The sequence below is a fragment of the Notolepis coatsorum genome (assembly GCF_963971535.1).
Source record: "Notolepis coatsorum genome assembly, chromosome: 8".
Taxonomy (NCBI): domain Eukaryota; kingdom Metazoa; phylum Chordata; class Actinopteri; order Aulopiformes; family Paralepididae; genus Notolepis; species Notolepis coatsorum.
Window position 1 is genome coordinate 134,501,411 of NC_140172.1, and position 27,014 is coordinate 134,528,424.

At 43.0% G+C, this 27,014-nt stretch overlaps 1 protein-coding gene across 1 annotated transcript in view; it reads left to right on the plus strand.

The window, feature by feature from the left end:
- Positions 1–27,014, plus strand: part of alms1 (ALMS1 centrosome and basal body associated protein) — a gene marked incomplete at its 5' end in the record, with an annotated part of 92,315 nt that overhangs the window by 16,303 nt on the left and 48,998 nt on the right. Inside the window, 3 exons of the mRNA XM_084320550.1 lie at positions 6,885–7,539; positions 13,295–13,398; positions 23,928–24,648. Of these exons, the coding sequence (XP_084176676.1) occupies positions 6,885–7,539; positions 13,295–13,398; positions 23,928–24,648 (1,480 nt within the window). The remainder of the gene's footprint in view (positions 1–6,884; positions 7,540–13,294; positions 13,399–23,927; positions 24,649–27,014) is intronic.

Below are 27,014 nucleotides of genomic sequence, written 5' to 3' on the forward strand. Positions count from 1 at the left end.
GTCAATATTTAAAAAATCTGTCATCGAAATCATATTTCCTTTCCGGAGCCCTGAGACACAGTGCAAAGCTCCACTCAACTCTCTAGCGGTTCAAGAGCGCCATCTGGTGGCCGATCGGCAGATCGCCAGCCGGAAATTAACCTTTGAACCGGTAGTGCTCATCCATATGTGGTCCGGGCACTCGCTATCGTTAGAGAGACTCCGTATTGACACAGTGAACATCGATCGGTGCAAATAACTCGAAAAAACAACATGATTTGGACGTATATACTATTATACAACCTGGAAATGGATCGGGCATTTCTCCATCCCATAATAGAAAAAATTCTGTTCCACGCTCATCTGCCAGCTGCGCGAGGAAGCCACGGTAAGATTCAGCGTTATATTCTAACGTCTTCTATACTAACTGATCTGATGAACATATGACCCACTCTGGATGAATCATCTAACGCTGCCCACGGAATTATAAACGATCCCCCGCCCATCCGGTCATCATCAGATGATGCGTAGAAACTTCTAGAACCACGTCCAGTTGACATTTTTTATCTCGCACAGATTCCTACCAAACTGTATTTGATCATCAATATAATGCATTTAGGGCTATAAATCACGTTCTGAAGAAAGCTGCAGAAAACGATAAAAATATACTTATACTTTAGACCATATTTTAGTATGAATATGTGAATGAAAAAGTTTAACGTTGCTACACCCTGAACAATACATATAGGACATTGAATGGGCCATAATAATGGCAATTTAGCAATAGAATTTAAAAAGTTATAGCCCTGCAAAGAAGGGGAACTTCTCCATAGACAAATAGAGCTGGCGAGGGATGGTAAATTATGAATTTAACCCATGGCGATTAAAGTGTTAACCAACGTTTGCAAACAAAGCCAACGTCATCCAGCCGACACCACAGATCTAGCTATGACAACGTTAGCTAACGCTAATGCTAACGCGAAGGAAACATTAATGTAGTCAGTGTAGAGAGGGGCAGCACTTAATTTGCATTGGCAAGAGTTTATCTCATTCTATATCACGGCACGAAAAATTTAAAAAACGTATTTTTTTGCTACCTTGTATTGGAAGCCGGCCTGTATTTGTCTGCATGTATCAAACCCCCGGCCATTATAAGAGGCCTGTCCTTTATTTGAGTACCCTCCACTATTAGAGGATTTACGGTATAGTTGTTAAAGGGGCAAAATTATGGAATAGCTTTGACAAAGAAGTAAAATGTGTAGTTCGCTACATACTTTTAAGAAATTATTCAAATATAAGGTGATACATAAATATAAAACCTCATTATTATCCTAGTTATATTTAATCTATAACATAGCTGTGTTCAAATAGTGACAAAGGGAAAAAGAAAAAAGAAAAACATATATATATAAAAAAAGAAAAAGTATTTAAAAAATAAATAAAACATAAATAAATGTGTATAAGGGCGCGTTCACACCTACCCTGTTTGGTACACTTTAAGTGGACCATGGTCCCTTTACATCAGGGGTAGGCAACCCTAGGCACGCGTGCCTGCATAGGCATTTTCATAGGCACAGGGGGCAGGATTAAAATAAAATTTAAATTAAAAAAAATATTATAATTTATTTTATTTCTTTTTTCTTTTGCTTTGAAATATTATAGTGAAATATTTTGCACTGTTGTCGCATTTATCTTGTTCGAATCCTCCCACAGGTTCTTTTTACTACCACATATTTAATTGAGACCCTTTATTTGTTTATTATTTCAATTTAGCTGGAAATACATTGCTACATCATTCAGTAACATTTGCAGAGCCTTATAACAAAAACATTATTACGGTCACCATTGTGACCAGTGGGATTAATCAACACATTTTATTATTTATTTTTCTATTTCATTGAACATTGCACATGTTAAAAGCAATTTTTTTTACTCAAAATGTGAGTATTACCAAGTCAACTTGTGTTCTTAAAACAATGACAATAAACATCGTTTTATTAGGTTGAAATAATGTGGTTGTGTACTTATTTTTCTGTTAACTTATTATGGATTGAAAACTGAATACCTTAATGCACAGTAACTGAACTCAATATTTTTAAGTTCTGGTAACTTATTATTATTTATTTTTTTACAGTGTAGTCTTGCGATCAATCAAAACGTATTTATATGATATACCTCACATTCACCCTCCATTCACATCCTTGTGTTCTCCTGGTGTTCTCCATTAGGCCTGTAGGTGGAGCTATGACAGCACACGTACAGTACACACACCGATGGTGTGTGATGTGTCCAAAAATGTATGGGCAAATGTGAGTGAAATGGTCGCACTGTATGCAGCTGTTTGTCTGCATTGCATTCCCCCCCCCAACTCAGATTTAGGGTTGATACAACCATCATAATAATATTGTTAATAATAACAATAACAATAATGATGTAATAATGTAAAAATTATCATTAAAAAGACTTGATTATGAGAAAAGAAAATTACGATGCATGGAATATTGTTGAGGCACACTAGTTACAACTATATTTCAAACAGGCACTCCATGTCAAAAAGGTTGCTGACCCCTGCTTTAGATCAATAGTCTGTTTGGTTTGTACAGGTGTGAACACAAACCGAACTATTTTGAGGACCAAACAACCGAACCATGGTCCTCTTGAAAAGTTGGGACTCGGTTAGTTTCAAAGTGGACCATGGTGCGTTTGCTGTTGGTGTGAACGCGATCGAACTTCATATAGTACCTAATCTAGAGCAAATGAGTGACAGACGCCTAGTGGCGGCTGGCGCGTGACCCAACTTGACAGCGCCAAGTGACAGCTTGCGCGCGACCCAACTCAAATGAATGACAGGCGCGCGGACAGTCTCTCTCTCTCTCTCTCTCTCTCTCTCTCTCTCTCTCTCTCTCTCTCTCTCTCTCTCTCTCTCTCTCCTCTAGACTCGGACAGTCTCTCTCTTCCCTCTCTACTCTAGACTTGCGCCGCGCGCGGACAGTCTTCCTCTCTCTCTTTCTCTCTCTACTCTTTAGTCGACTTGCGCCGTGCTCGTAATAGTATCTCTCTCATTACGCTGCCAGCAACTGTTTACATTTGTGAGTGCTATAGTTCAATAGATGCGACTGTATGTCCTTTGTTTACAAATTAGATCCGCACCAAAAAGGGTAGTGTGAACGCAGACCAAAATCAAACAATGTATCATTTTCACATTTGGTCCACCAGAAAGTCCGGACTATCCGCCACTAGGCATTAATTTGTAAGGCCCGACAACACACGTTAATGTCCCTATGGGCCGGACACGTCTTCTTCCGTTTATATGTAATTACTTGTGTATACGGGAAACTATAGGTTTTGAGGCGAGAAGATCTCCTAGCGATTGCTCTGCAAGAGCTCCTCCCCCTCAGAGCGAGTCAGGACAGAAAGGGATCAGGACAGACACTGTCTGAACTAGACTATCAGAGTTCAAAAGGTAGGCGATACTGCCACCTGGTGAGATTAGATCGTCATTGCAATTCCAACATAGGCAGATGAATCAGGGACACCTAGAGGGCTCCGGCTGACCGTATAGAAGGGGGATCAAAGGAAAAGATAAAAACCGAGGTATCTCGGGTTTTGGCACTCAACGCATGGTGAGATAACCCAACTTATCTTGGGTATGGCACAGAATGAGTTAAATGTGCTTGTAAGTTGTGTTTACTTTGTTAAAATAAGTGGTCTACATGTTCAAATAATATCTCTACATTCTGACAGCCATCACTGATACAGTGTTGAGTCAGTAAATGTGGGTCTCCCCAGTCTTTCCGCACATTTTCTTGTATCCCGTTCCCACTTTATCCAATGGACTTTAAGCAAATATGTGCTTGAAACAAGTAAAATAATCTGCCATCAAATTTGGCTTGGCATTAAGATTCTTGAAATAAGTAAAGATATCTAGGGTTCTTTCTCCTGAATAGACGAAGTAGGAACATGATGCCAGAAGGTGTATTTCCTGTTTACTGCAGAGCGGAGGGACTGACCGAACACTATATATCAGCGATGGCTGTCAGAATGTAGAGCTATTTAACACTTTGACTGCCACTCACGGATAATCTCGGGTTTACGATTGTGACGTTGAAAGCCACTCACGGCTTTTCTCTGTATTTTTTTTATTTTTTAGCGATCTGAAATCATATTTCATCACGCGAGCCTACCCAGGGGCCGCCGGCGATCAGATGTGAAAAAAGCGCCCCCTATCGTCTCCCATATGGTAAATCACCCTTTTGGAATGGACTCAATGAAAATGGATGGGAAAAAAAATATTCCAGTGCACATTTCACTTCTCACCCATGCAGCCGGAGTACCAGAGTTCATTCAGGGGGCTCTGAGCCCCGCGGATTATGAGTTCTACTGTATACACGTTAGATCTATACACTTATCGATTTTTTCTAATGGTGATCAGGAATTGGAATATACCAGTTGGATACCATCTGATGTCAGGTAAGGAATCTATGTTATCAGTGTTAGGATAATCAGACTCGTTTTCATGAAGATATAAGCTTTTTTGTGATATGTGCTCTATCTGTTTTCACTGTAAAAGCCATGAGGAAATGAAAGCAGCTATTATCAGCGCGCGCCTTGAACGTGCGTGCGTGCACATATACTATCGATCATCTAGCGTTTATTTGAAAACAATTCATAAATAGGCCGACAAATATCAACGTTCTGGAATATTCTAGTAAAAGGCGATTATCACAGAATGGGCTGTTTTTCACCTGAAAACGGGTGCTTTTCAAAATGCTATCAAACGGAAGTGAAGCGATAAAAAACCAATCTGCCTTGACAACATTGACTGGAAAATGATTCTTTCATAAGCGACGGGCAGATTAGACACATAGCCATAATTTAAAACATAGATTAGGCGATATTAACCCTTTGCTCGCTGGGGTTAAATTCATAATTTACCATCCCTCGCCAGCCCTATTTAACATGGAGAAGTTCCCCTTCTTTGCAGGGCTATAACCTTTTAAATTGTATTGCTAAATTGACATTATTATGGCCCATTCAACGTCTTATATCTATTGTTCAGGGTGTAGCAACGTTATACTTTTTCATTCACATATTCATACTAAAATACGGTCTAAAGTATAAGTATGTTTTTATCGTTTTCTGCAGCTTTCTCCAGAACTTGATTTATAGCCCTAAATGCATTATATTGATGATCAAATACAGTTTGGTAGGAATCTGTGCGAGATAAAAATTTCAACTGGAGATGCTTCTAGAAGTTACTACGTATGATCTGATGATGACCGGATGGGGCGGGGTCGTTTATAATTCCGTGGGCAACGTTATATCATTCATCTAGTGTGGGTCATATGATCATCAGAGCAGTTAATATCGAAGACATTAAAAAATATCGCTGAAACTCACCGTACCTTCCTCGCGGCGTTGGGCGATGAGCGTGGAACAGAATTTTTTCTATTATGGGATGTCGAAATATCCGATCCATTTCCAGGTTGTATAATAGTATATACGTCCAAATCATGTTGTTTATCGAGTTATTTGCACCGATCGGTGTTCCTCTAACGATAGCGAGTGCCCGGACGAAATATGGGTGAGCACCACTTCATCCACAGATCACTTCCTGTTGGGCGATCTGCTGATCGGCCACCAGATGGCGCTCTTGAACCGTTAGAGAGTTGAGAGGGACTCACCAGTACATATAATGTCTCCGGGGGAGAAATATGATTTCGATCACAGATTTTTGAAATATTCATATCAAAGACGTGCTACGGCGTCTTCGGCAGAATGAGCATGGCGGGGAATGACGAGTTTCGGCGTCTCCGGCGATCAAAGGGTTAACGTTCACATTGGCGCCGATGGTGGCATTCAAGCACTAAATCGTGCGCCCCCTGGTGGCACTGAAAGTGTTAACACCTATTTTAACTAAATAAATATTGCTTACAGCTCCGTTAATGTAATATTTCATTGAAATAATTGTTTTAGGGATTTTTTTAAGTATCAATTGTTTATTTATTTTATTTTGACGTCTGCCTTCAATCTCTGGACTGTAGAGGTCTGGTGCTTAAGGTAAGTATCGTGCTGAATACAGGGCATGGTGTGTCAAGATGTGGTTTTAAAATCCAATTGATGGTAAGCATGGAGTGCTGTGATGATGAGAAATGTAAAGGTAGAATCTGTAATGTCGTCAAACGGCGACCATTAATTTGAGGCTAGTCTCATGTATACTGTATACAGACGGGTTTTGCATCTAGGTCGCACCTTTGGACGACACATTTAATTCAAAAGAAGACTTGGGCTGCTTTGAGTGACACCTCGCCTGGTCTCCCTTAAAAACTTTATTTTACTTCCTCCTGGCTTTTTAAGCTCTGTAGATTCAACTGCAGAGGCAGAGTAACCTAGGGGTGTTAAGTAAGGGATAATGTATGGCTACGAGGTCATTGTCGCAAAATAATTGACCGACACAGAGTTTAAAATACAGAGGCGCCGCGCCGAGGTGTTTTAAACGTAGTGAAGGTCAATTATTTTGCGACAATGACCGAGTAGGCTATACATTATCCCGCTTATTACATGGCTAACTTACTAACAATATACCTAATTCATTTGACAAATCGCAGTTGTTCTGTGGCTCTGTCAGCCCAAATAAAGTGATTATTATTATCGCGGGCAGCCTCTGTGTTCTGGCTCCGCTGTGTTCTGGCTGCGCTCGTCGCTCCGCCCCCTGTCATCGCCGGCACGGCAGTGTCTAATTGCACTGAAACAGTGTGTCAGTGGGCTTGATTGCGAACAGCTGCGCTCTGCGGTCATTATTGAAAAATCGGGGGGCTGTTGACCAATCACAAGCAAGCATTTCGGCGAATGTGAAAACGCCATGTAATAATAGAGCCTAACCGTGTTCTGTCCACTCCTTTCAGAGCCAGACGAGCACCGACATGGACAGCAGCGGTGTGTCCTCCAGCCTCGGTGACCCGGAGCCGCAGCCTCTCCCCCAGTCTCTCTCCCAGCCTCTCCAGCAGCTGCAGCCTTTCCCCCAGTCTCTTTCTCGGCCTCTCCACCAGCTGCAGCCTCTCCACCAGCCTCTCCACCAGCTGCAGCCTCTCTCCCAGCCGGCCCAGACCTTCACAGCTCCCAGGGCCGTGGAGGACCGCCTGTCTCACCAGCCGCTGCCTCTCTCCCAGCCTCTCCCCCAGTCTCTCCACCAGTCTCTCCACCAGCCGCAGCCTCTCCCCCTCCCCCAGCCAGCCCAACCCAGGGCCGCAGAGGACCACCTGTCCCACCCGCCGCAGCCGCCGGTCATCAAACCCACCCAGGCGGCGGACAAACCCCAGACGGCCCAGCCCAGTCCGAGAGAAGCGACGGGGGTCGCGGAGGAGCCGGCTAGCGGTACCTCGGGCAGTGTGGCAGAGAGCAGCACCTCCTTGCCCGTCTCCAGGGATCCTGAGCAGGAGGCGCAGAACGACGGCAGCAACGAGAGATCCCTGGAGGCCAGACTGCTCATGCTGCTGAACGAGTCTTCGTCCGCGTCCAGCAGACCCAGCACTGCTGACCAGGAGGAGAGCAGAGCCAGAGGTAGAAAGCTCATACTACACACTGTGAGATGAGAGATGTTACTATCCCTAGGAGGAAATTGTGGTATGGACCTATATCAAACCCCACCCTCCTTTCTTGATCCTCTAATCACAACTGTTTGTCCGAGGAAGTGACTGTTGCGATTGGAGGATCGAGAAAAGAGGGCGGGGTTCGAGATCAATTGTTGACAGATAAATTATACCATAATTCTTTCACAGATGGGTTGAATTTTTGTATTGTTCTACGGATAGACCATACATTTATGTTTTCCCCCCTGTAAGTTTGCAACATTTTATTACAGATAGACAGTGCTTACATCTTTATACAATTGCTGAATTCATCCAACCTTATTGCTATACAATAAACACACATTAATTGAAGCATAATGGAGATTTATTCACAACCATCCGCAGAAAAAGTAGATACGAAAAAAAAAAGGTTTCTAGTCGCATTAAAATACGTCATGGGCTATAGGCTTTTAAAACAATTTAATAGGCTAAACTTCTTTAATTCATTTCATTTTTCCCGACATAATGCTACCTGCCTCTACGAAATGATTCGGTTGCGAATCGATACAGATGAATTATGAAGTTAGCGGTTGTTATTGGAATGATTGATTGATTGATTGAAAATTGTATTACCAGATTGCAGAATGGGTACAATACACAGTACAGCTCAATACACACAATTGTTAACACATTGGTGACCGCTGGGATGCGTCTAATATAGTGGTTGAGGACCAGCTTTTGTCAACAGACCGGTGTCTTTTTGTACAGCTAAATCTATACTTTATAGTATTGCTATCTGTCCATTCTCATTGTCAATTGAGTTCATAAACCGTCCCTTCAAAATCGCTTAAAGAAAAAAAATATTCAACGGCATTTCCGTTTTACATATGCTAAAGAAATAACTCAAACTGCATATCATCGGTACTGTCCCAAAGCATGTATGCATCAAAGGGGGGGGGGGGGGGGGCGGGGGACGTTGTTTAGTATTATTGATTACCAATAACAGTGTCCGTGTAACTAGCCACATACGCCGATCGGCTGGTTGCGTATCATAGCAAGCTCTGATCCGGCTGTAATTTATGTGAGAAAGATCTTACCATAAGCCGGTGGGATACCCCCGAGCATTTCCCCGTTATCGATCGGCATCTGGTAGATCGATATGTCCATTGGCTGATGATAAATCCCCTTATTCCATGGTGAAATCTGCGATTCGAAACGTAATCCACGGTACATGCTGCAGATCCAGGATCCAAGTACTAAAATACTCCATTGAAAGGAAAAAAATTAAGTTTTCCATTCGCCCACAGGGCATACTGCAGTGGAGCGATGGCGCCCCTAAGAGGATCTGGCCGGTATTGCACGTTCTCGATTTCACAGACTAGGGAATATATGCAGTGCCGACCCGCAACCTTGACCCGGTTATTAAAATGGAATAAAAGCAATAACAACTTGCCGCGGCTTTATACGTGATTCTGTCCACAACACATGGATTCGAAACCCGTATTTATACGTGGTCGGGCGGCAAAGTGTTAAGGGGATGCAGACCAGAGAAAGACTTTCGTCTTGTTTACATCAGGGTCCCCCATTTTCAATTCATCATAACATATATGACATACATGACATACAGATACACAGTACTGCTACATCTAGACCAGGGGTAGGCAACCCTAGGCACGCGTGCCTGCATAGGCACGCAGGGACATTTTCATTGGCACAGGGGGCAGTATACATTTTCTTTTTTTTATACTTTATTTTTTCGCCTTGAAATATTTTAGTGAAATATTTTGCACTGTTGTCGCATTTATCTTGTTGAAATCCTCCCACAGGTTCTTTTTTGTAAGTCGAGTATATCAAGGAGGTTTTTCTCTGTAGCTCAGAGATGTAGCTTAGTTTGAAGGCTTGCCAAACAAAGAGACAATCAAATCAAGGATAAAAGATATCCCCATGTCAGCTTGAAGTGTCGAGCGACGCATCAACGAAATGTCAGAAAATATCAGAGAACAGCAAACGGCTGGATTAAAAGATGCTCCGGTGTGCAGCTTAAAGTGACAAACTACAGCCCCCAGATAACGGAGCTCAGTAAAGCAAAACTGTTTGTCTGCATTGCACCCCCGCCCCAACTCAGATTTAGGGTTGATACAACCATCATAATAATATTGTTAATAATAACAATAACAATAATGATGTAATAATGTAAAAATTATCATTAAAAATACTTGATTATGAGAAAAGAAAATACCATGCATGGAATATTGTTGATATGGCACACTAGTTACAACTATATTTCAAACAGGTACTTCATGTCAAAAAGGTTGCTGACCCCTGATCTAGACATTTATGACATACCAGATTTACAAATACAGTACTGTTTTTGTAGGGTGATTATGGTTTATTTACATTGATGGTAACATTCCCGGTTATAGTGCAGTTTGTGAAAAGAGTATCTGGGTCGTTATTTTGCCTCTTAGCTGGAACAGAATTCTCAGAACCTTCTGCACCTTCTGCAATGCGCTTCAAGGTTCATAAGTTCGTTCTCGTCAATGTCACCATGTCTTTTTTCTTTATCCGGCTTCTCCTGCTGTGCATCCAATGGGAATGTCAGTCCACCAAATAGATCAAAATTTGCAATGAAATCGGACATTTTTACCAACTTGTGTTTACACACTAACTTGTGCGGGACATCCAGTGAAATTACTGTCCTTTTGAAGGAGAGGGAGATTTTACAACGAATGCCATCTAACACCACACTTCCCGCGATTTATATTTTGAATAGGCAACAAACGGCAGTTGATAATCTATATATGCGTTTATGCCTATAACTCACGTTCTAGGAATTACTGCAGAAAACGATAAAAACATATTTATATTCTAGACGATATTTTCGTATGAATCTATGAATGAAAAAGTATAACGTTCCTACATCCTGAACGATAGATAATCGATGTTGAATGGGCCATAGTAATGTCAATTTAGCAATACAATTAAAAAAGTTATAACCCTGCAAAGAAGGTGAACATCTCCATAGGTTTAGAGTGGTGGCAGAGAGTGCATGAGACGGGCAAACTCCGTGGCAGTTAATGTGTTAACAGTGAAATTGATTGGCTGTACCTTGAACTAACATTGAAAGGTATGGGATTCAATAACACATTTATAGATTGGATAAAATGTTTATATAAAAATCCTAAGTCTAGAGTAAGGGTGAATGGTCACTGCTCTCACTTCTTTGAGATACAGAGAGGGACACGCCAAGGAGACGTTTTGTCTCCGTTACTATTCGCGATTGGCATAGAGCCACTAGCGGAGATGATTAGATCAAACCCTCAGATACAGGGAATAGATGACCAAAAAGGCATTACACACAAGATCTCGCTATTTGCTGATGACATTTTACTTTATATCAAAAACCCGTTAGAATCAATTCCAAACATAATGATGGATTTAAGAAATTACGGCGAACTGTCGGGTTATAAGATAAATGAGACCAAATCAGAAGCCATGATGATAGTGGGAACATGGCCAACACATCTGAATAGTATAGCACCCTTCCATTGGGCTAGAGACGGATTCAGGTATTTAGGAATCATTTTGACTCCCAGCAGCAATCAGTTATATCAAGCAAACTACGAAAAGTTGATTGTACAAATCAAATCAGACATGGCCAGATGGGACATTTTACCTCTCTCCCTAGTGGGAAGAATAGAATCAATTCGAATGAATGTGCTACCTAGACTTATTTTTCTCTTCCAGTCTCTACCTATACCAATACCTGCCACTACCTTTAAAATGTTAGATAAACTCCTATCCAAATTTATCTGGCAGAGGAAAAAACCTAGAGTAAGGCTTAAAACACTATGTTTGCCAAAGAACAAGGGTGGTCTTGGTCTACCAAACCTAAGAAACTACTACTGGGCAGCTCAATTACGCATACTTGTGCATTGGATACAAAAGGACCTAGATTCAGGATGGGTACAGATTGAGCAAAACTCAATTCTAAAGACCCCTCTCAGATCCATAATATTCCTGGGGAAAGCATACTGGAAAAAAATTAAGATTGGTAACAAATGGATTACAAATACATTAAAGGTATGGGAAAGTGTAAGGAAAAAGGGGGGAGGTCCACGATCAATATCTAGGGCCATGCCAATAGCAGACAATACAGAATTCCGACCAGCTATGGAGGATGGGGGTTTTAAAAAATGGGCGGATTTGGGCCTGGTTACTATCAATCAATTAATGGAAGGAGACTGTTTTAAATCGTTTGCACAGCTACAGCAATGTTTTGATCTACCTTCGAAAGACATGTTTAGATACTTTCAAATAAGACACTATGTAATGACTCACAGTGAGTGGGAAGCAATTAAGAGACCACCAACAAATGTGGAGCGGTACTTTATTAACACAATAGAAAAAAACTTGATGGAAAGAAAGCAGATATCCAATATTTACAACATGTTACAACTAGACGATCCAGGAGACACCACCTATATTAAAGAAAAATGGGAGTTGGAAGCTAATGTGATCATAGAAAATGAAGAATGGGAGGACAGCCATTCAAGCAATCATAAAATCACAAATAGTCCAATGTGGAAGGAGTTTGACTGGAAGGTCAAGGTCAGGTACTTTAGGACTCCTCAAGTTCTCTCCGGATTTGCTGGTGGGTCCTCACCACTATGTTGGAGAGGATGTGGATTGATCGGAGATCATACACATATTTTCTGGGACTGTCCAAGGGTGCAGACATTTTGGGTGAATATCAAAAATGAGATTAAAACCATTCTAGATCTTGACTTACCTCTGAATCCATCGTACTATATCTTGGGATGTATACCGAAAGGCACATACTATGGAGATACGTTATACATCTTGAGAGTGATACTGTTAATAGCAAGGAAAATGATAACTATGGCATGGCTACAAAATCAACCACCGTCAATCAAACAATGGACCAAGAGACTGAGACAGATGTATACAATGGAAGAAATGACTGCACAATTGCAACTGAAAAAAGATATGTTTATGCAGAGATGGTCACATGTAACCTTGTACCTGGAGATACACTAGCATGAGTCTGACGCCCTCTCTCTCTTTTTTTCTTTTTTTGTTGTTCTTTTTTCTTTTTTTTTTCTTTTGCTAAATTTATTTTTCTATTTATTTTTTCGTTTCTTATCCTACAAAAAATCAAAAAAAAAATTGTAAAAATCCCTCCCCACTGGGTTGTTTAAGAGGCGTACTCGGATTATACAGCTTATTTTGATTATGCTGAATACTTTGAAAACAAATTGAATAAGAGGGAACAGCCTGAGTAACAAATGTCATTGAATATGTGAATCAAGTATATTATACTGTATGATTATTGCAATGTGATGTTCATTATGACACAAAATAAAAGAAAGTTCAAAAAAAAAACAGTGAAATTAGTGTCCTTTTGACCAATGGCATCTAACAACAGACTTCGCGCAATTTTTATTTTGTTCCACAATGACTTCATGACCCACCAATTACATAATCCAACATTGTGTAAGAAACTAACACATTCCACGTATTGTCCGCCATCTTGGTTTTTCCTAAAAAGTCGAACTGGCGGAGTGACTGTAATTCGGTTGTGGGCGGGTTCTGGGATCACGAGCGTGGGTTATGATAAATAACCACGTCTAAGTTGACTGTTTCAGCCAATCAGAATCGAGAAATTTGCATGCCGTTGTATAATTGAAAATAGAGCTCAGTGTAACCCTATGTTGAACCTGCAGAGTGGATCAAGCTGAAGGTGTCGGGGCAGCAGTGTGAGCCTCTGGAGTTGGATCTTGAAGACAGAAAGAGGATCGAGGAGATCAAGAGGGAGCTGCTCTTCAAGGTACCGTACTCAAGAAACTCACCAAACACGTCATCATTACAATTCACGTATCAGGCGTTTTCTCTTGTGTTGCATAGTTAACTCTTTTACTGCCACGACTTTCCCCATCTGTACTGGCTGGCGCCAGCATTATTGACCATTTTAGCGATGTTTGTAGACTAGTTTGTAGACTAGGGCAATTAATCGAAATAAAATCTCGATCTCGATTCATAGACCTATGCAATCTCATTTCTAAATTATGATGATTTAAAAAAAAAAAAATTTATTTAACTTTTTTTAAATGATGACGATTCTGACTTGAGTTATTTTGTATGTTACAAGAGACTTAAGTTTAAGTCAAGCACTTTTATATATGTTATGTTTAAGTTTAAGTCAAGCACTTTGATATGTTATATTGTCTGTTTAAGAAAGTGCAATAAATTATTTTATTGAAAAAATAAGAATTGTGTGAGAGAATCGTGATCTCAATTCTTAGAGAGAAAAATCGTGATTCACATTTGAGCAAGAATCGCCCAGCCCTATTGCAGACCCATTGTGTGTTCTGTATTTTAGCTATGGAGACAATAGTATGGCTAATTTTAGAGGCATTGTTCATAGTCCATTACTGACATCAGTTCATTTCTACACACTGTAGTTTGTTACACGCTACACGCTAAACATCGCCCCTTTCCAAAATAATCCAGTCTTTTTCCATAGATTGCGAGATATGACGCGTGAAACTAATGATTGATGATGTTGAAATTGAACGTGTGTATGAAAATAAATTTTTGGGAGTGACAATTGATGATAAATTAAAATGGAAATCACATAAGATAAGATATTCCTTTATTGATCCCCTTGGGGAAATTCAGGCATCATAGCAGCATGGGGGAAGGGGGGGGGGGGGTACAGGTAGTAAAAACAACACAAGCAGTGTAAACAAATAGGTCAATATAATTTACTATCTAACTAGCTGAAAAATATATTCACAGTGTCACATAAGGTGCAGTATGCATACGGTAGTGTTATAATTTACTATCTACTGAAATATACATTATTCACAGTATCACAGTATCCACTGAAATATACATTATTCACAGTATCACAGTATCCACATAAGGTGCAGTATGCCTAAGGTAGTGTTATTGTCCTCCTTGGGTTCCTATTAGTCCCAGGTCAATGTCTGGCAGCAGTCGCTGCCCCCTGTTGTGGAGCCTGGAGGCCGCTAGTCGCTGCCCACTGTTGTGGAGCCTGATGGCCGCTGGTATGAAGGACTGTCCGAGGCGGTTAGTTGAGTGTCGGGGGGGGTATGAGTCTGTGGCTGAACGAGCTTCTCATCATGACTAGCTCGTCGTAGAGGGGGTGGTAGGGGTTCTCCATGATGGGAGCCAGCTTCCTTCTCATCCCCCTCTTTGCCATCACCTCTAGTCTAGGTAGCTCGACTCCCACCACGGAGCTAGCCTTCCTCACCAGCTTGTTGAGCTTGTTGGTGTCCCTTGAGTTGATGTAGCCTCCCCAGCATGCCACAGCATAGAAGAGGACGCTGGCCACTACAGACTGGTAAAATGACTGCAGCAGTCTATTGCACACGTTGAAGGACCTGAGTCTCCTCAGGAAGAACAGCCTGCTCTGTCCCTTCCTGTAGAGGGCCTCTGTGTTATCCGACCAGTCCAGTTTATTGTTCAGGTGTACCCCAAGGAACTTATATGAGTCCACCACCTCCACCTCCACCCCTCGGATGGTGATGGGAATCGGGGGGGGGGCCTCTTCTTGCCCCTCCGGAAGTCCACCACCAGCTCCTTGGTCTTACTGGTGTTGAGTTGGAGGTGGTTGCTGTCGCTCCACCCCACAAAGCTCTCCACCAGGGCTCTGTACTCCTCCTCATCATCGTCGGTGATGTAGCTTACGGTGGAGGAGTCGTCTGAGAACTTCTGCAGGTGGCACCCGCTTGAGTTGCGGCAGAAGTCTGAGGTATAGAGGGTGAAGAGGAAGGGTGACAGCACAGTTCCTTGGGGGGCGCCGGTGTTGCTCACCAGTACGTCTCTCTGCGGTCTCTCAGTGAGGTAGTCCTTGATCCAGGCCACCAAGCCGTGCTCCAGCTGCATCGCAGAGAGCTTCTCCGCTAGCAGTGACGGCTGGATGGTGTTGAAGGCGCTGGAGAAATCAAAGAACATAATTCTCACTGAGCTGCGCGGCTTCTCCAGGTGCGTGTACGCTCTGTGGAGCATGTAGATGATGGCGTCCTCCACCCCGATGTTTGCCTGGTATGCAAACTGCAGGGGGTCGAGTGAGTCACGCACCAGGGGCTTGAGGTGTTGCAGGACCAGTCTCTCAAACGTCTTCATGACGTGTGACGTCAGAGCGACTGGCCTGTAGTCGTTGAGGGTGCTGGGTCGTCCCTTCTTGGGCACCGGGACAATGCAGGAGGTCTTCCAGAGCTGGAGCACCCTCTCCAGCCTCAGGGAGAGGTTGAAAAGATGTTGGAGCGGTGCTGCCAGCTGCTCCGCACATGCTTTGAGCACCCTGGGATTGGTGTTGTCCGGTCCTCTGGCCTTATTCACACTAATCCTGGAGAGCTGCCTACTGACCTGGCTGTTAGTGATGGTCAGGGTTGGGGGTGGTGGGCAGTCTGCTGCTGCTGCTGCTGTTGGGGGTGGGGTGCCGGTGCTGATGGGTGTGGGTGGGTGGGGGGTGTGCTTGGTAGGTGTGAACTGGTGCTGGTGTCGATGGGTGGGGGGAGGGGTGTGGGGAGGCCACTCTGGTCGAATTGGTTGAAGAACGTGTTGAACTAGTTTGCACGCTCTTGGGGGCCCTCATCAGCTGTGCCCTGCTGTTTGAACCCAGTAATCTTCCGGACACCCTCCCACACCTCCCTGGTGTTGTTGGCCTGTAGTCTGCCCTCCAGCCTGTCCTTGTAGCTGTCCTTGGCTGCCCGTAGCTCTTTTTTGAGCTCCCTTTGGACAGCCCTGGCCTGCTCAGTGTCCCTTGCCATGAAGGCCCTCTTTTTCCTGTTTAGCAGGTGTTTAATGTCCTTGCTAATCCAGGGTTTATTGTTTGAAAAGCAGCGTACCTTCTTTGTGGGTACGATGCTCTCCTCACAGAACCTGATGTAGTCTGTGATGCAGTGGGATAGTCCATCAATGTCATCTCCATGGACCCTCTCAAACATGTCCCAGTCTGTCGACCTGAAACACTCCCGTAGCTCCTCCTCGACGTCGTCAGACCACTGTGGGACAGACATGGTGGTCGGTGGCTGTCTCTTAATGAGAGGCCTGTATGTAGATACCAGCCTCACTAGGTTGTGGTCTGACTGGCCAAGGCGGGGCAGGGAAGTCGCACTGAAAGCCTCCTTCACGTTAGCATACAGGAGGTCCAGTGTTTTGTCTCCCCTGGTCTTGCAGGTGACATACTGGTTGAAGTTTGTCAGGGTCTTGTTCAGTCTGACATGGTTGAAGTCCCCATTGATAAAAAGAAATGCATCCAGGTGTTTTGTCTGGAGCCCCGCGACTGTGGAGTGTATGACGTCACTCGCCTGCGCCGCCACCGCACTCGGTGGGATGTAAACAGTCAGAGCCAGAACATGTGTTATTTCTCGCGGTAAATAGTATGGCCGCAGACTCAGTGCCAATAGTTCAATGTCGGGGGAACAGATGCGTTCCTTAATGGTGATGTGCCCAGGGTGGCACCATTTGGAGTTAACAAAGACAACAAGCCCTCTGCCTCTCCTCTTGCCGCTTTGTTTAGTCCTGTCGGCGCGCACCACCGTGAAGCCCTCTTGTTCGATTACACTGTCCGGGATGTTATCGTTCAGCCAGGATTTTGTAAAGCACAGTAGGCTTGCCTCCTTGTACTCGCGCTGGCTGTTCATCAGGGCTGAGACCTCGTCCGTCTTGTTGGCCAGCGATCGCACGTTCCCCATAACGACAGAGGGCAGGTAAGGCTTGAATCTCCTGCTATCCTTTCCCCTGTCCCTCACGATCGTGCCAGCTTGATTCCCCCATCTGCGTATCCTTATGTTGGCTGGTAGATTCCTCTGTGGCGCTACAACTCTGCCTCGAAAGCCTCCCGAGAGTACACCAGCCCGCCAGTGTTGTTGTCGTTGTTGTCCATTGTTCAGCTGTGCTCGACCAAACTTGCCTAACTCGGCTAACTTCACAGAAGTTAACAATTGCCTTAACTTGGTGTAAAGCAACGCACAGTCACTTAGACACCTATTAATGTAAGTAGAATCACAAAAAGAAATAAGTAAAAAGTAGTCAAACGGGATAAGAAGTATAGGGGGGTGGGAGCTGCTATGAAAGGCTGCCACTCACCTCGGCGCCTACTAGACTAAAAAAAGAAAAATATCCAAAACCATTGCAATATTATATAAAATGAAATATATCTTAAACAAGAACTCACTCTATTTGTTGTACTGTTCGCTCATAGTTCCATACATAACCTACTGTGTGGAGGTATGGGGGAATACATAACAAACACTAACCAAATTTTCATAATGCAGAAGAAAGCCATAAGAATTGTGAATCAAGCTGATTACTATGAACCGACAAACGCACTCTTTATTAAATCAAATGCCTTAAAATGGGAAGATCTTGTCAATCTTAGCACTGCAATAATAATGTACAAAGCACATAAGCACTCACTTCCAAGTGGCATTCAGGAGTTGTTCCAGACGAGAGCCGATATAGACTTAGGGGAACTTGTGTATTCAATATCGCAAAGGCAAGGACAAATATAAAAAGTCGATGTACCGTAAATCCTCTAATATTGGACGGGTCTTGTATTTACCTCCGCTGCAAAGAGCACCAGGCCTTTATTAGAGAGAGGCTTATATAAGACTAGAGGCAGGCCTTAATTTCACAAACTGGCCTATTATAATTGTGATTGATTGATTGATTGATTTGATTTAGACATAAACATATACAGATCACATGAGTATTTGCTTTGTCAGGGTGAAACCTGTGGATTAACGTAATTCACACACTGAAGTTAGGTTGCGGGGTCCAGGGACGATTTAGCGTGTGGTACCTTCTCGACTCTACCTCAGTCGAATCGAGTTGCATTGATAACATGCAGTAGCTTTAGCTAACGCTATCATAGCCATCATGATCTGTAATGTCAACTGGACAACGCCAGCCCCGCCTGCCAACGCCATATAGATAGCGAACGTTAACCAACGTTTGCAAACAAAGCCAACGTCATCCAGCCGACACCACAGATCTAGCTATGACAACGTTAGCTAACGCTAATGCTAACGCGAGGGAAACATTAATGTAGTCAGTGTAGAGAGAGGCAGCACTTAATTTGCATTGGCAAGAGTTTATCTCATTCTATTTCACGGCGCGAAACATTTAAAAAAACTTTTTTTTGCGACCTTGTATTGGAAGCCTGCCTGTATTTGTTTGCATGTATCAAACCCCCGGCCATTATAAGAGGCCCGTCCTCTATTTGAGTACCCGCCACTCTTAGATGATTTACGGTATATCTGTTAAAGGGGCAAAATTATGGAATAGCTTTGACAAAGAAGTAAAAATGTGTAGTTCGCTACATACTTTTAAGAAATTATTCAAATATAAGGTGATACATAAATATAAAACCTCATTATTATCCTAGTTATATTTCATCTATAACATAGCTGTGTTCAAATAGTGACAAAGGAAAAAAGAAAAAAGAAAAAGAAAAAGATATATATAAAAAAGAAAAAGTATTTAAAAAATAAATAAAACATAGATACCGGTAAATGTGTATACGTTTTGTACATAAAACTATGAAACGTGGCGCCCCAGTGGCGAACCACATAGCGCGCCCAGCCGCGACACGGCCGACCCGGGTTCGATTCCCGAACCCGTCGTAATTTGCCGAATGTCTTCCCCCCACTCTGTATCCCATTCCTCCTCTATCTCTATCTACTGGACTGCCCAGTAGAAATAAAGCTATAAAACGCCAAAAAGAAATCTTTAAAAAAAAAAACATGAAACGTTTGTAACCTTTACTAAATTATACTGAATTATGTTTTTTATTTTTTTTATCCACTTTTTCTCCCATTTTCTATTTTTCTCTCATCCCAATTTCGTATCGTCCAATTCAACCCTCCCCTGTCTCGAACGCTGTTTCTTGCCTCCCACAAGCCGGCTGCAATGTGGACGAAGCCATACATAGCACGAGTCCCCTCCGATACTCGAGGTAGCAGCCGTCGCATCTTTTCACCTGCCCGGCGCGATCTTTCAGCGTCAGGGGTCTGCGCTTTGGAGGGGCGCCGCCCCCATCGCTTCTTGATTCTACTGCGCAGGCGCACCAACCGACCTGTAGGAGTCGCTGTCCACAACGTCCGATCCCCACCCCTCAGTTTTCCCTCTCCCTAATACTGCCAATTGTATTAGTACGGACGACCAGCCAAACTGAAAACAATGTGGAGAGCTGGGCTCAAACCCAGCGTCTCCAGCATTGGTGGTGAGTGCCTTGCCCACTGCACCACCTAGCCGCCCCTTTATCATGTTTATTTTTTGTATTTTCTTTCTTTGTGTAAATAGTGTAATGTAATGTAGATAGTGTAATGTAATGTAAAAAGGGTAGGAAATTATAAGCCTCGGCTTAGCTTTAGAGGCCCTAAACTCTGGAACACTCTAAATTCATCATTGAGGTCAACAACCTCCTTATCCATATTCAAAAAACTATTAAAATCTAATTTAATTTCATCATAAATCACTGTCACATTAAGTTACTCCTGTGTCAGAGCGGTCAGGTGGCGTAGCGGAGATTGTGCTAGTCACCAATGCAAGAGGCTGCGGTCTCGACTCCCGGAGAGTCAGCATTGCCTTGGCTTGAGCTGATCGCTATACTAACTAGTTTGGCTGAGTTAGGGGGAGGGGAGCCGTGGGTGGGTCTTGGGCGTTGTGGACAGCGACCCCTACAGTTTGGTCGGGGCGCCTGCTCAGCGAAGGTAGGATCTGGTGAGAGGTAGTGCGGCCTCCCACACGTTACAATCTCCCAGTGAGAATCTGCGCGGCCAGGCTGGCTGCCGGCTGGCTGCACATGCGTCGGAGGAAAGCATTTCCTCATTATATACCGTTAATATGCAATTCTCCTCTGTCTTTGCCCTCTTGTACAAAAAAATAAATAAAAATTGTTCTGGTTACTGACTCGTGTAAATGTTCCATGTTTTCGCATTAGTGTCTGCCTTATGTCTCTGATCCTGTTTTGTAGTTTATTTTGTAGTCCATGTTTACATGTAATTCGTCCATATTGTTTATGGACAATGATGGGAGTGGAACTTTGTACAAGCCCTTTGGGCTTCGTTCCCTCCTAGCACTGTTTCTTTTTAAATAATGTGCTAAATAAATAAACTAAACTAAACTAAGCCTCGGCTTCAGCCTACACCTTTTCGGTCATTTCATTTTTAGTTTTTTTGGAAGTTCTACTACTATGCTTTGTAAAAAAAAAAAAGACAGAAATAAAATCATTCATTCATTCATATGCAATAAGCCCAAATCGTTCTGGTTGATCGCCTGAAGACCCAAATACTCCCAAATCAAAGGTATATGCCATGTACATAATGTGCCTTCACAAAGGGGGGGGGGGGGGGGGGGGGGGGTGGGGGGGTAGTCGTACCCGTTACAAATCAAATCAAATCAAATTTATTTGTAAGGCCCGACAACACACGTTAATGTCCCCATGGGCCGGACACGTCTTCTAACCATCGGCGATCGCGATTACCGGTACTTGTTTATTAAAGCATTACATCACGTGCAGGAGTGGGTTGTGAGAATTAAACCATGCCTAGGGGTGGTCGTTAGACCCCCTAGGCATGGTCTAATTCTCACAACCCACGACTCCATGTGGTATAATGGCTTTTATACAACTGGCGCATTCATCCAACCGTATTGCTATACAATAAACACACATTAATTGAAGATTTATTGAAAAAACCATCCGCCAGAAAATGTTGTTCCCAAAAAAAAAAAAAGAAGTTGCCTCCATGTGGAAGCAGCTCGGAAGTGCATCCAACTGTTCTCAGTAAGACATCCAACAAACTAATACATCCAACTGTCTCTCAACTAAGACATCCAACAAACTAAGACATCCAACTGTCTTTCAACTAGGCATCCAACAAACTAAGATATCCAACTGTCTTTCAACTAGACATCCAACAAACTAAGACATCCATCTGTCTTTCAACTAGACATCCAACAAACTAAGACATCCAACTGTCTTTCAACTAGACATCCAACAAACTAACACATCCAACTTTTCTTTTCTTACCTACTTTCTATAGAATTTCATTCTTAGATGCTTCTATAGAAAGTAGGTAAAACAACAAAAAAAAGTTTTCTTTGCCCTATATAGCGGGGGGGGGGGGGGGGTTCTTTTCCCTATAAGAGTTTTTTTTTCTTTCTATAGAAGCAGCTGGGAGGTGTGCTGTTTTAAGTGTGCGTGGATTATTGAATTGATTGATTGATTGATTGCTAATTTTAATACTGTCCGCCTTCAATCCAATCCACTTTATTTATAAAGCACATTTAAAACAACAAAGTTGACCAAAGTGCTGTAAGATAAGATAAAAGATAAAACATAAAAAATTGAATAAAAGCACACAATAAAAGCAGTACAATGTGTCACATAAAAAAGGCCAGTCTCTCAGAAACTGTTTAAAAAACAAAAGCCAGAGCAAATAAATGTGTTTTGAGGCGTGATTTAAACACCTGCAGAGTGGGGGCCTGCCTAACATGCAGTGGCAGCACCTTGTTTCCAACTGGTTAAGTTTAGGCCCTCTTTCGAAGTTGGTTAAGGTTAGAGTTTGGAATCAGGGCTGGTGGTCTATCGCCCTGCTCTAAAGATGGGAAAATACCGCCCCCTATCGTCTATCCCTGTGTAACTGCAGCCCATTCGATTATACTGCTGGATCCCTGTGGGGGGAGCCAACTGGCTTCATTATGCTGGCGAGCTGTCTGATGTAGAGGGAAGTGATCACAAGTTGGAAAGCAGCGTGGAATATATATTTACAGCAGCCAATAATCAATCAATAAACGCGATCGATATTTGGAATGGCGATCAGGAATTGGAATAATCTTTTTGGAGAACATCTGATCTAAGGTAAGGAGTCTATGTTACCAGTTTTAGGATAATCAGAGCTGTATTCACTGAGATATCAGCATGTGCCGTGTGTGTGTGATGTTGAGGAAATGAGAGAATAGATTTTTCAGCCCGCTTCTATAGCGTGCATAAGTACACATATACTATAGCGTTTATTTGAAAACGATTCATAAATAGGCCGACAAATGACAACGTGTCTAGTGTATTCGAGAATATTCCAATAAATGCCGTTTATGGGGGAATCTTTCTATTTTCCTGAAGTTTTCGAGAGAACGATAGCTTTTCGAAATGCTATAAAAAGGATATGAACCGATTAAAAAAAAAAACAATCCGTTTTGACAATGTTGACTGCAAACAAGTCATTGATAAGCGACGGGCAGATTAGACACATTAGCCATAATTTAAAACATAGATTATGCGTTTTTAACGCTAACATTGAAGTGGATGATGGCATTCAAGGGGGTAAAAAGGAAAACAAGGCCGGCACTGATAGTGTTAAGATTCTTGAAATAAGTAAAGATATCTAGGGTTCTTTCTCCTGAATAGACGAAGTAGGAACAGGATGCCAGAAGATGTATTTCCTGTTTACTGCAGACCGGAGGGACTGGGAGACCCAGGTTACTGACCGAACCCTATAATATCAGCGATTGATGGCTGTCAGAATGTAGAGCTATTTAACACCTATTTCAACTAAATAAATATCGCTCACAGCTAGGGATGGGTACCGAATTCGGTACTTTTGAGGTACCGAACCGAAACACGTCGGTACTACCGAGTATCGAATCAAGTGAGAAACCGAAAAAAAAAAAAAATTTTATACATTTTTTTTTTTACTTTTTTCTTTTCATGTCAACGTTCACACGCACAATATATGCTTACCTAGGATTTGACTTGATTCAACAACAAAGCAGTCGGAGCAATGACAAGCCGAAAACTGTCGAAATTGTAGTTATTTGAAGTTTGGATTTTATTTTTTTTACGACTGAGGTAGGTAAATTAAATTTCTTCAGACTAAAGTACCGAAAAAAGGTACCGTTGGGTACCGGTATCGATTCACAGGTACCGGTATCGGTTCAAATGTGAAAGGTACCCATCCCTACTCACAGCACCGTTAATGTAATATTTCATTGAAATAATTGTTTTAGGGATTTGTTTTTTGCTGTGATGATGAGAAATGTAAAGGTAGAATCTGTAATGTCGTCAAACGGCGACCATTAACTTGAGGCTAGTCTCATGTATGCTGTATACAGACAAGGGTTTTGCATCTAGGTCGCACCTTGGGACGACACATTTAATTCAAAGGAAGACTTGGGCTGTTTTGAGTGACACCTCGCCTGGTCTCTCTTAAAAACTTTATTTGACTTCCTCCTGCCTTTTTAAGCTCTGTAGATTCAACTGCAGAGGCAGAGTAACCTAGGGGTGGTAATAGAGCCTAACCGTGTTCTGTCCACTCCTTTCAGAGCCAGACGAGCACCGACATGGACAGCAGCGGTGTGTCCTCCAGCCTCGGTGACCCGGAGCCGCAGCCTCTCCCCCAGTCTCTCTCCCAGCCTCTCCACCAGCTGCAGCCTCTCCACCAGCCTCTCCACCAGCTGCAGCCTCTCCACCAGCTGCAGCCTCTCCACCAGCCTCTCCACCAGCTGCAGCCTCTCCACCAGCCTCTCCACCAGCTGCAGCCTCTCCACCAGCCTCTCCACCAGCTGCAGCCTCTCTCCCAGCCGGCCCAGACCTTCACAGCTCCCAGGGCCGTGGAGGACCGCCTGTCCCACCAGCCGCTGCCTCTCTCCCAGCCTCTCCCCCAGTCTCTCCACCAGCCTCTCCACCAGCCGCAGCCTCTCCCCCTCCCCCAGCCAGCCCAACCCAGGGCCGCAGAGGACCACCTGTCCCACCCGCCGCAGCCGCCGGTCATCAAACCCACCCAGGCGGCGGACAAACCCCAGCCGGCCCAGCCCAGTCCGAGAGAAGCGACGGGGGTCGCGGAGGAGCCGGCTAGCGGTACCTCGGGCAGTGTGGCAGAGAGCAGCGCCTCCTTGCCCGTCTCCAGGGATCCTGAGCAGGAGGCGCAGAACGACGGCAGCAACGAGAGATCCCTGGAGGCCAGAGTGCTCATGCTGCTGAACGAGTCTTCGTCCGCGTCCAGCAGACCCAGCACTGCTGACCAGGAGGAGAGCAGAGCCAGAGGTAGAAAGCTCATACTACACACTGTGAGATGAGAGATGTTACTATCCCTAGGAGGAAATTGTGGTATGGACCTATCTCAAACCCCACCCTCCTTTCTTGATCCTCTAATCACAACTGTTTGTCCGAGGAAGTGACTGTTGCGATTGGAGGATCGAGAAAAGAGGGCGGGTTCGAGATCAATTGTTGACAGATAAATTATACCATAATTCTTTCACAGATGGGTTGAATTTTTGTATTGTTCTATGGATAGACCATACATTTATGTTTTCCCCCCTGTAAGTTTGCAACATTTTATTACAGATAGACAGTGCTTACATCTTTATACAATTGCTGAATTCATCCAACCTTATTGCTATACAATAAACACACATTAATTGAAGCATAATGGAGATTTATTCACAACCATCCGCAGAAAAAGTAGATAAGAAAAAAAAAAGTTTCTAGTCGCATTAAAATACGTCATGGGCTATAGGCTTTTAAAACAATTTAATAGGCTAAACTTCTTTAATTCATTTCATTTTTCCCGACATAATGCTACCTGCCTCTACGAAATCCATGATTCGGTTGCGATACAGATGAATTATGAAGTTAGCGGTTGTTATTGGAATGATTGATTGATTGATTGAAAATTGTATTACCAGATTGCAGAATGGGTACAATACACAGTACAGCTCAATACACACAATTGTTAACACATTGGTGACCGCTGGGATGCGTCTAATATAGTGGTTGAGGACCAGCTTTTGTCAACAGACCGGTGTCTTTTTGTACAGCTAAATCTATACTTTATAGTATTGCTATCTGTCCATTCTCATTGTCAATTGAGTTCATAAACCGTCCCTTCAAAATCGCTTAAAGAAAAATAAATGCATCAATAGGTTGTCATTTTATAGCGCCGTGAATATGAGCATTATAGTGGGTTTTGTCTCGTATATTTTCTGGAAAGCTAGTTATAGGGCTAATAGCTGCTAACGTTATATTCAACGGCATTTCCGTTTTACATATGCTAAAGAAATAACTCAAACTGCATATCATCGGTACTGTCCCAAAGCATGTATGCATCAAAGGGGGGGGGGGGGGGGCGGGGGACGTCGTTTAGTATTATTGATTACCAATAACCGTGTCCGTGTAACTAGCCACATACGCCGATCGGCTGGTTGCGTATCATAGCAAGCTCTGATCCGGCTGTAATTTATGTGAAAAAGAGCTTACCATAAGCCGGTGGGATACCCCCGAGCATTTCCCCGTTATCGATCGGCATCTGGTAGATCGATATGTCCATTGGCTGATGATAAATCCCCTTATTCCATGGTGAAATCTGCGATTCGAAACGTAATCCACGGTACATGCTGCAGATCCAGGATCCGAGTACTAAAATACTCCATTGAAAGGGAAAAAATTAAGTTTTCCATTCGCCCACAGGGCATACTGCAGTGGAGCGATGGCGCCCCTAAGAGGATCTGGCCGGTATTGCACGTTCTCGATTTCACAGACTAGGGAATATATGCAGTGCCGATCCGCAACCTTGACCCGGTTATTAAAATGGAATAAAAGCAATAACAACTTGTCACGGCTTTATACGTGATTCTGTCCACAACACATGGATTCAAAACCCGTATTTATACGTGGTCGGGCGGCAAAGTGTTAAGGGGATGCAGACCAGAGAAAGACTTTCGTCTTGTTTACATCAGGGTCCCCCATTTTCAATTCATCATAACATATATGACATACATGACATACAGATAGACAGTACTGCTACATCTAGACCAGGGGTAGGCAACCCTAGGCACGCGTGCCCGCATAGGCACGCAGGGACATTTTCATTGGCACAGGGGGCAGTATAAATTCTTTAATTTTCTTTTATACTTTATTTTTTATTTATTTTTTGCCTTGAAATATTTTAGTGAAATATTTTGCACTGTTGTCGCATTTATCTTGTTGAAATCCTCCCACAGGTTCTTTTTTGTAAGTCGAGTATATCAAGGAGGTTTTTCTCTGTAGCTCAGATGTTTTGTTTGAAGGCTTGCCAAACAAAGAGACAATCAAATCAAGGATAAAAGATATCCCCATGTCAGCTTGAAGTGTCGAGCGACGCATCAACGAAATGTCAGAAAATATCAGAGAACAGCAAACAGCTGGATTAAAAGATGCTCCGGTGTGCAGCTTAAAGTGACAAACTACAGCCCCCAGATAACGAAGCTCAGTAAAGCAAAACTGTTTGTCTGCATTGCACCCCCGCCCCAACTCAGATTTAGGGTTGATACAACCATCATAATAATATTGTTAATAATAACAATAACAATAATGATGTAATAATGTAAAAATTATCATTAAAAATACTTGATTATGAGAAAATACGATGCATG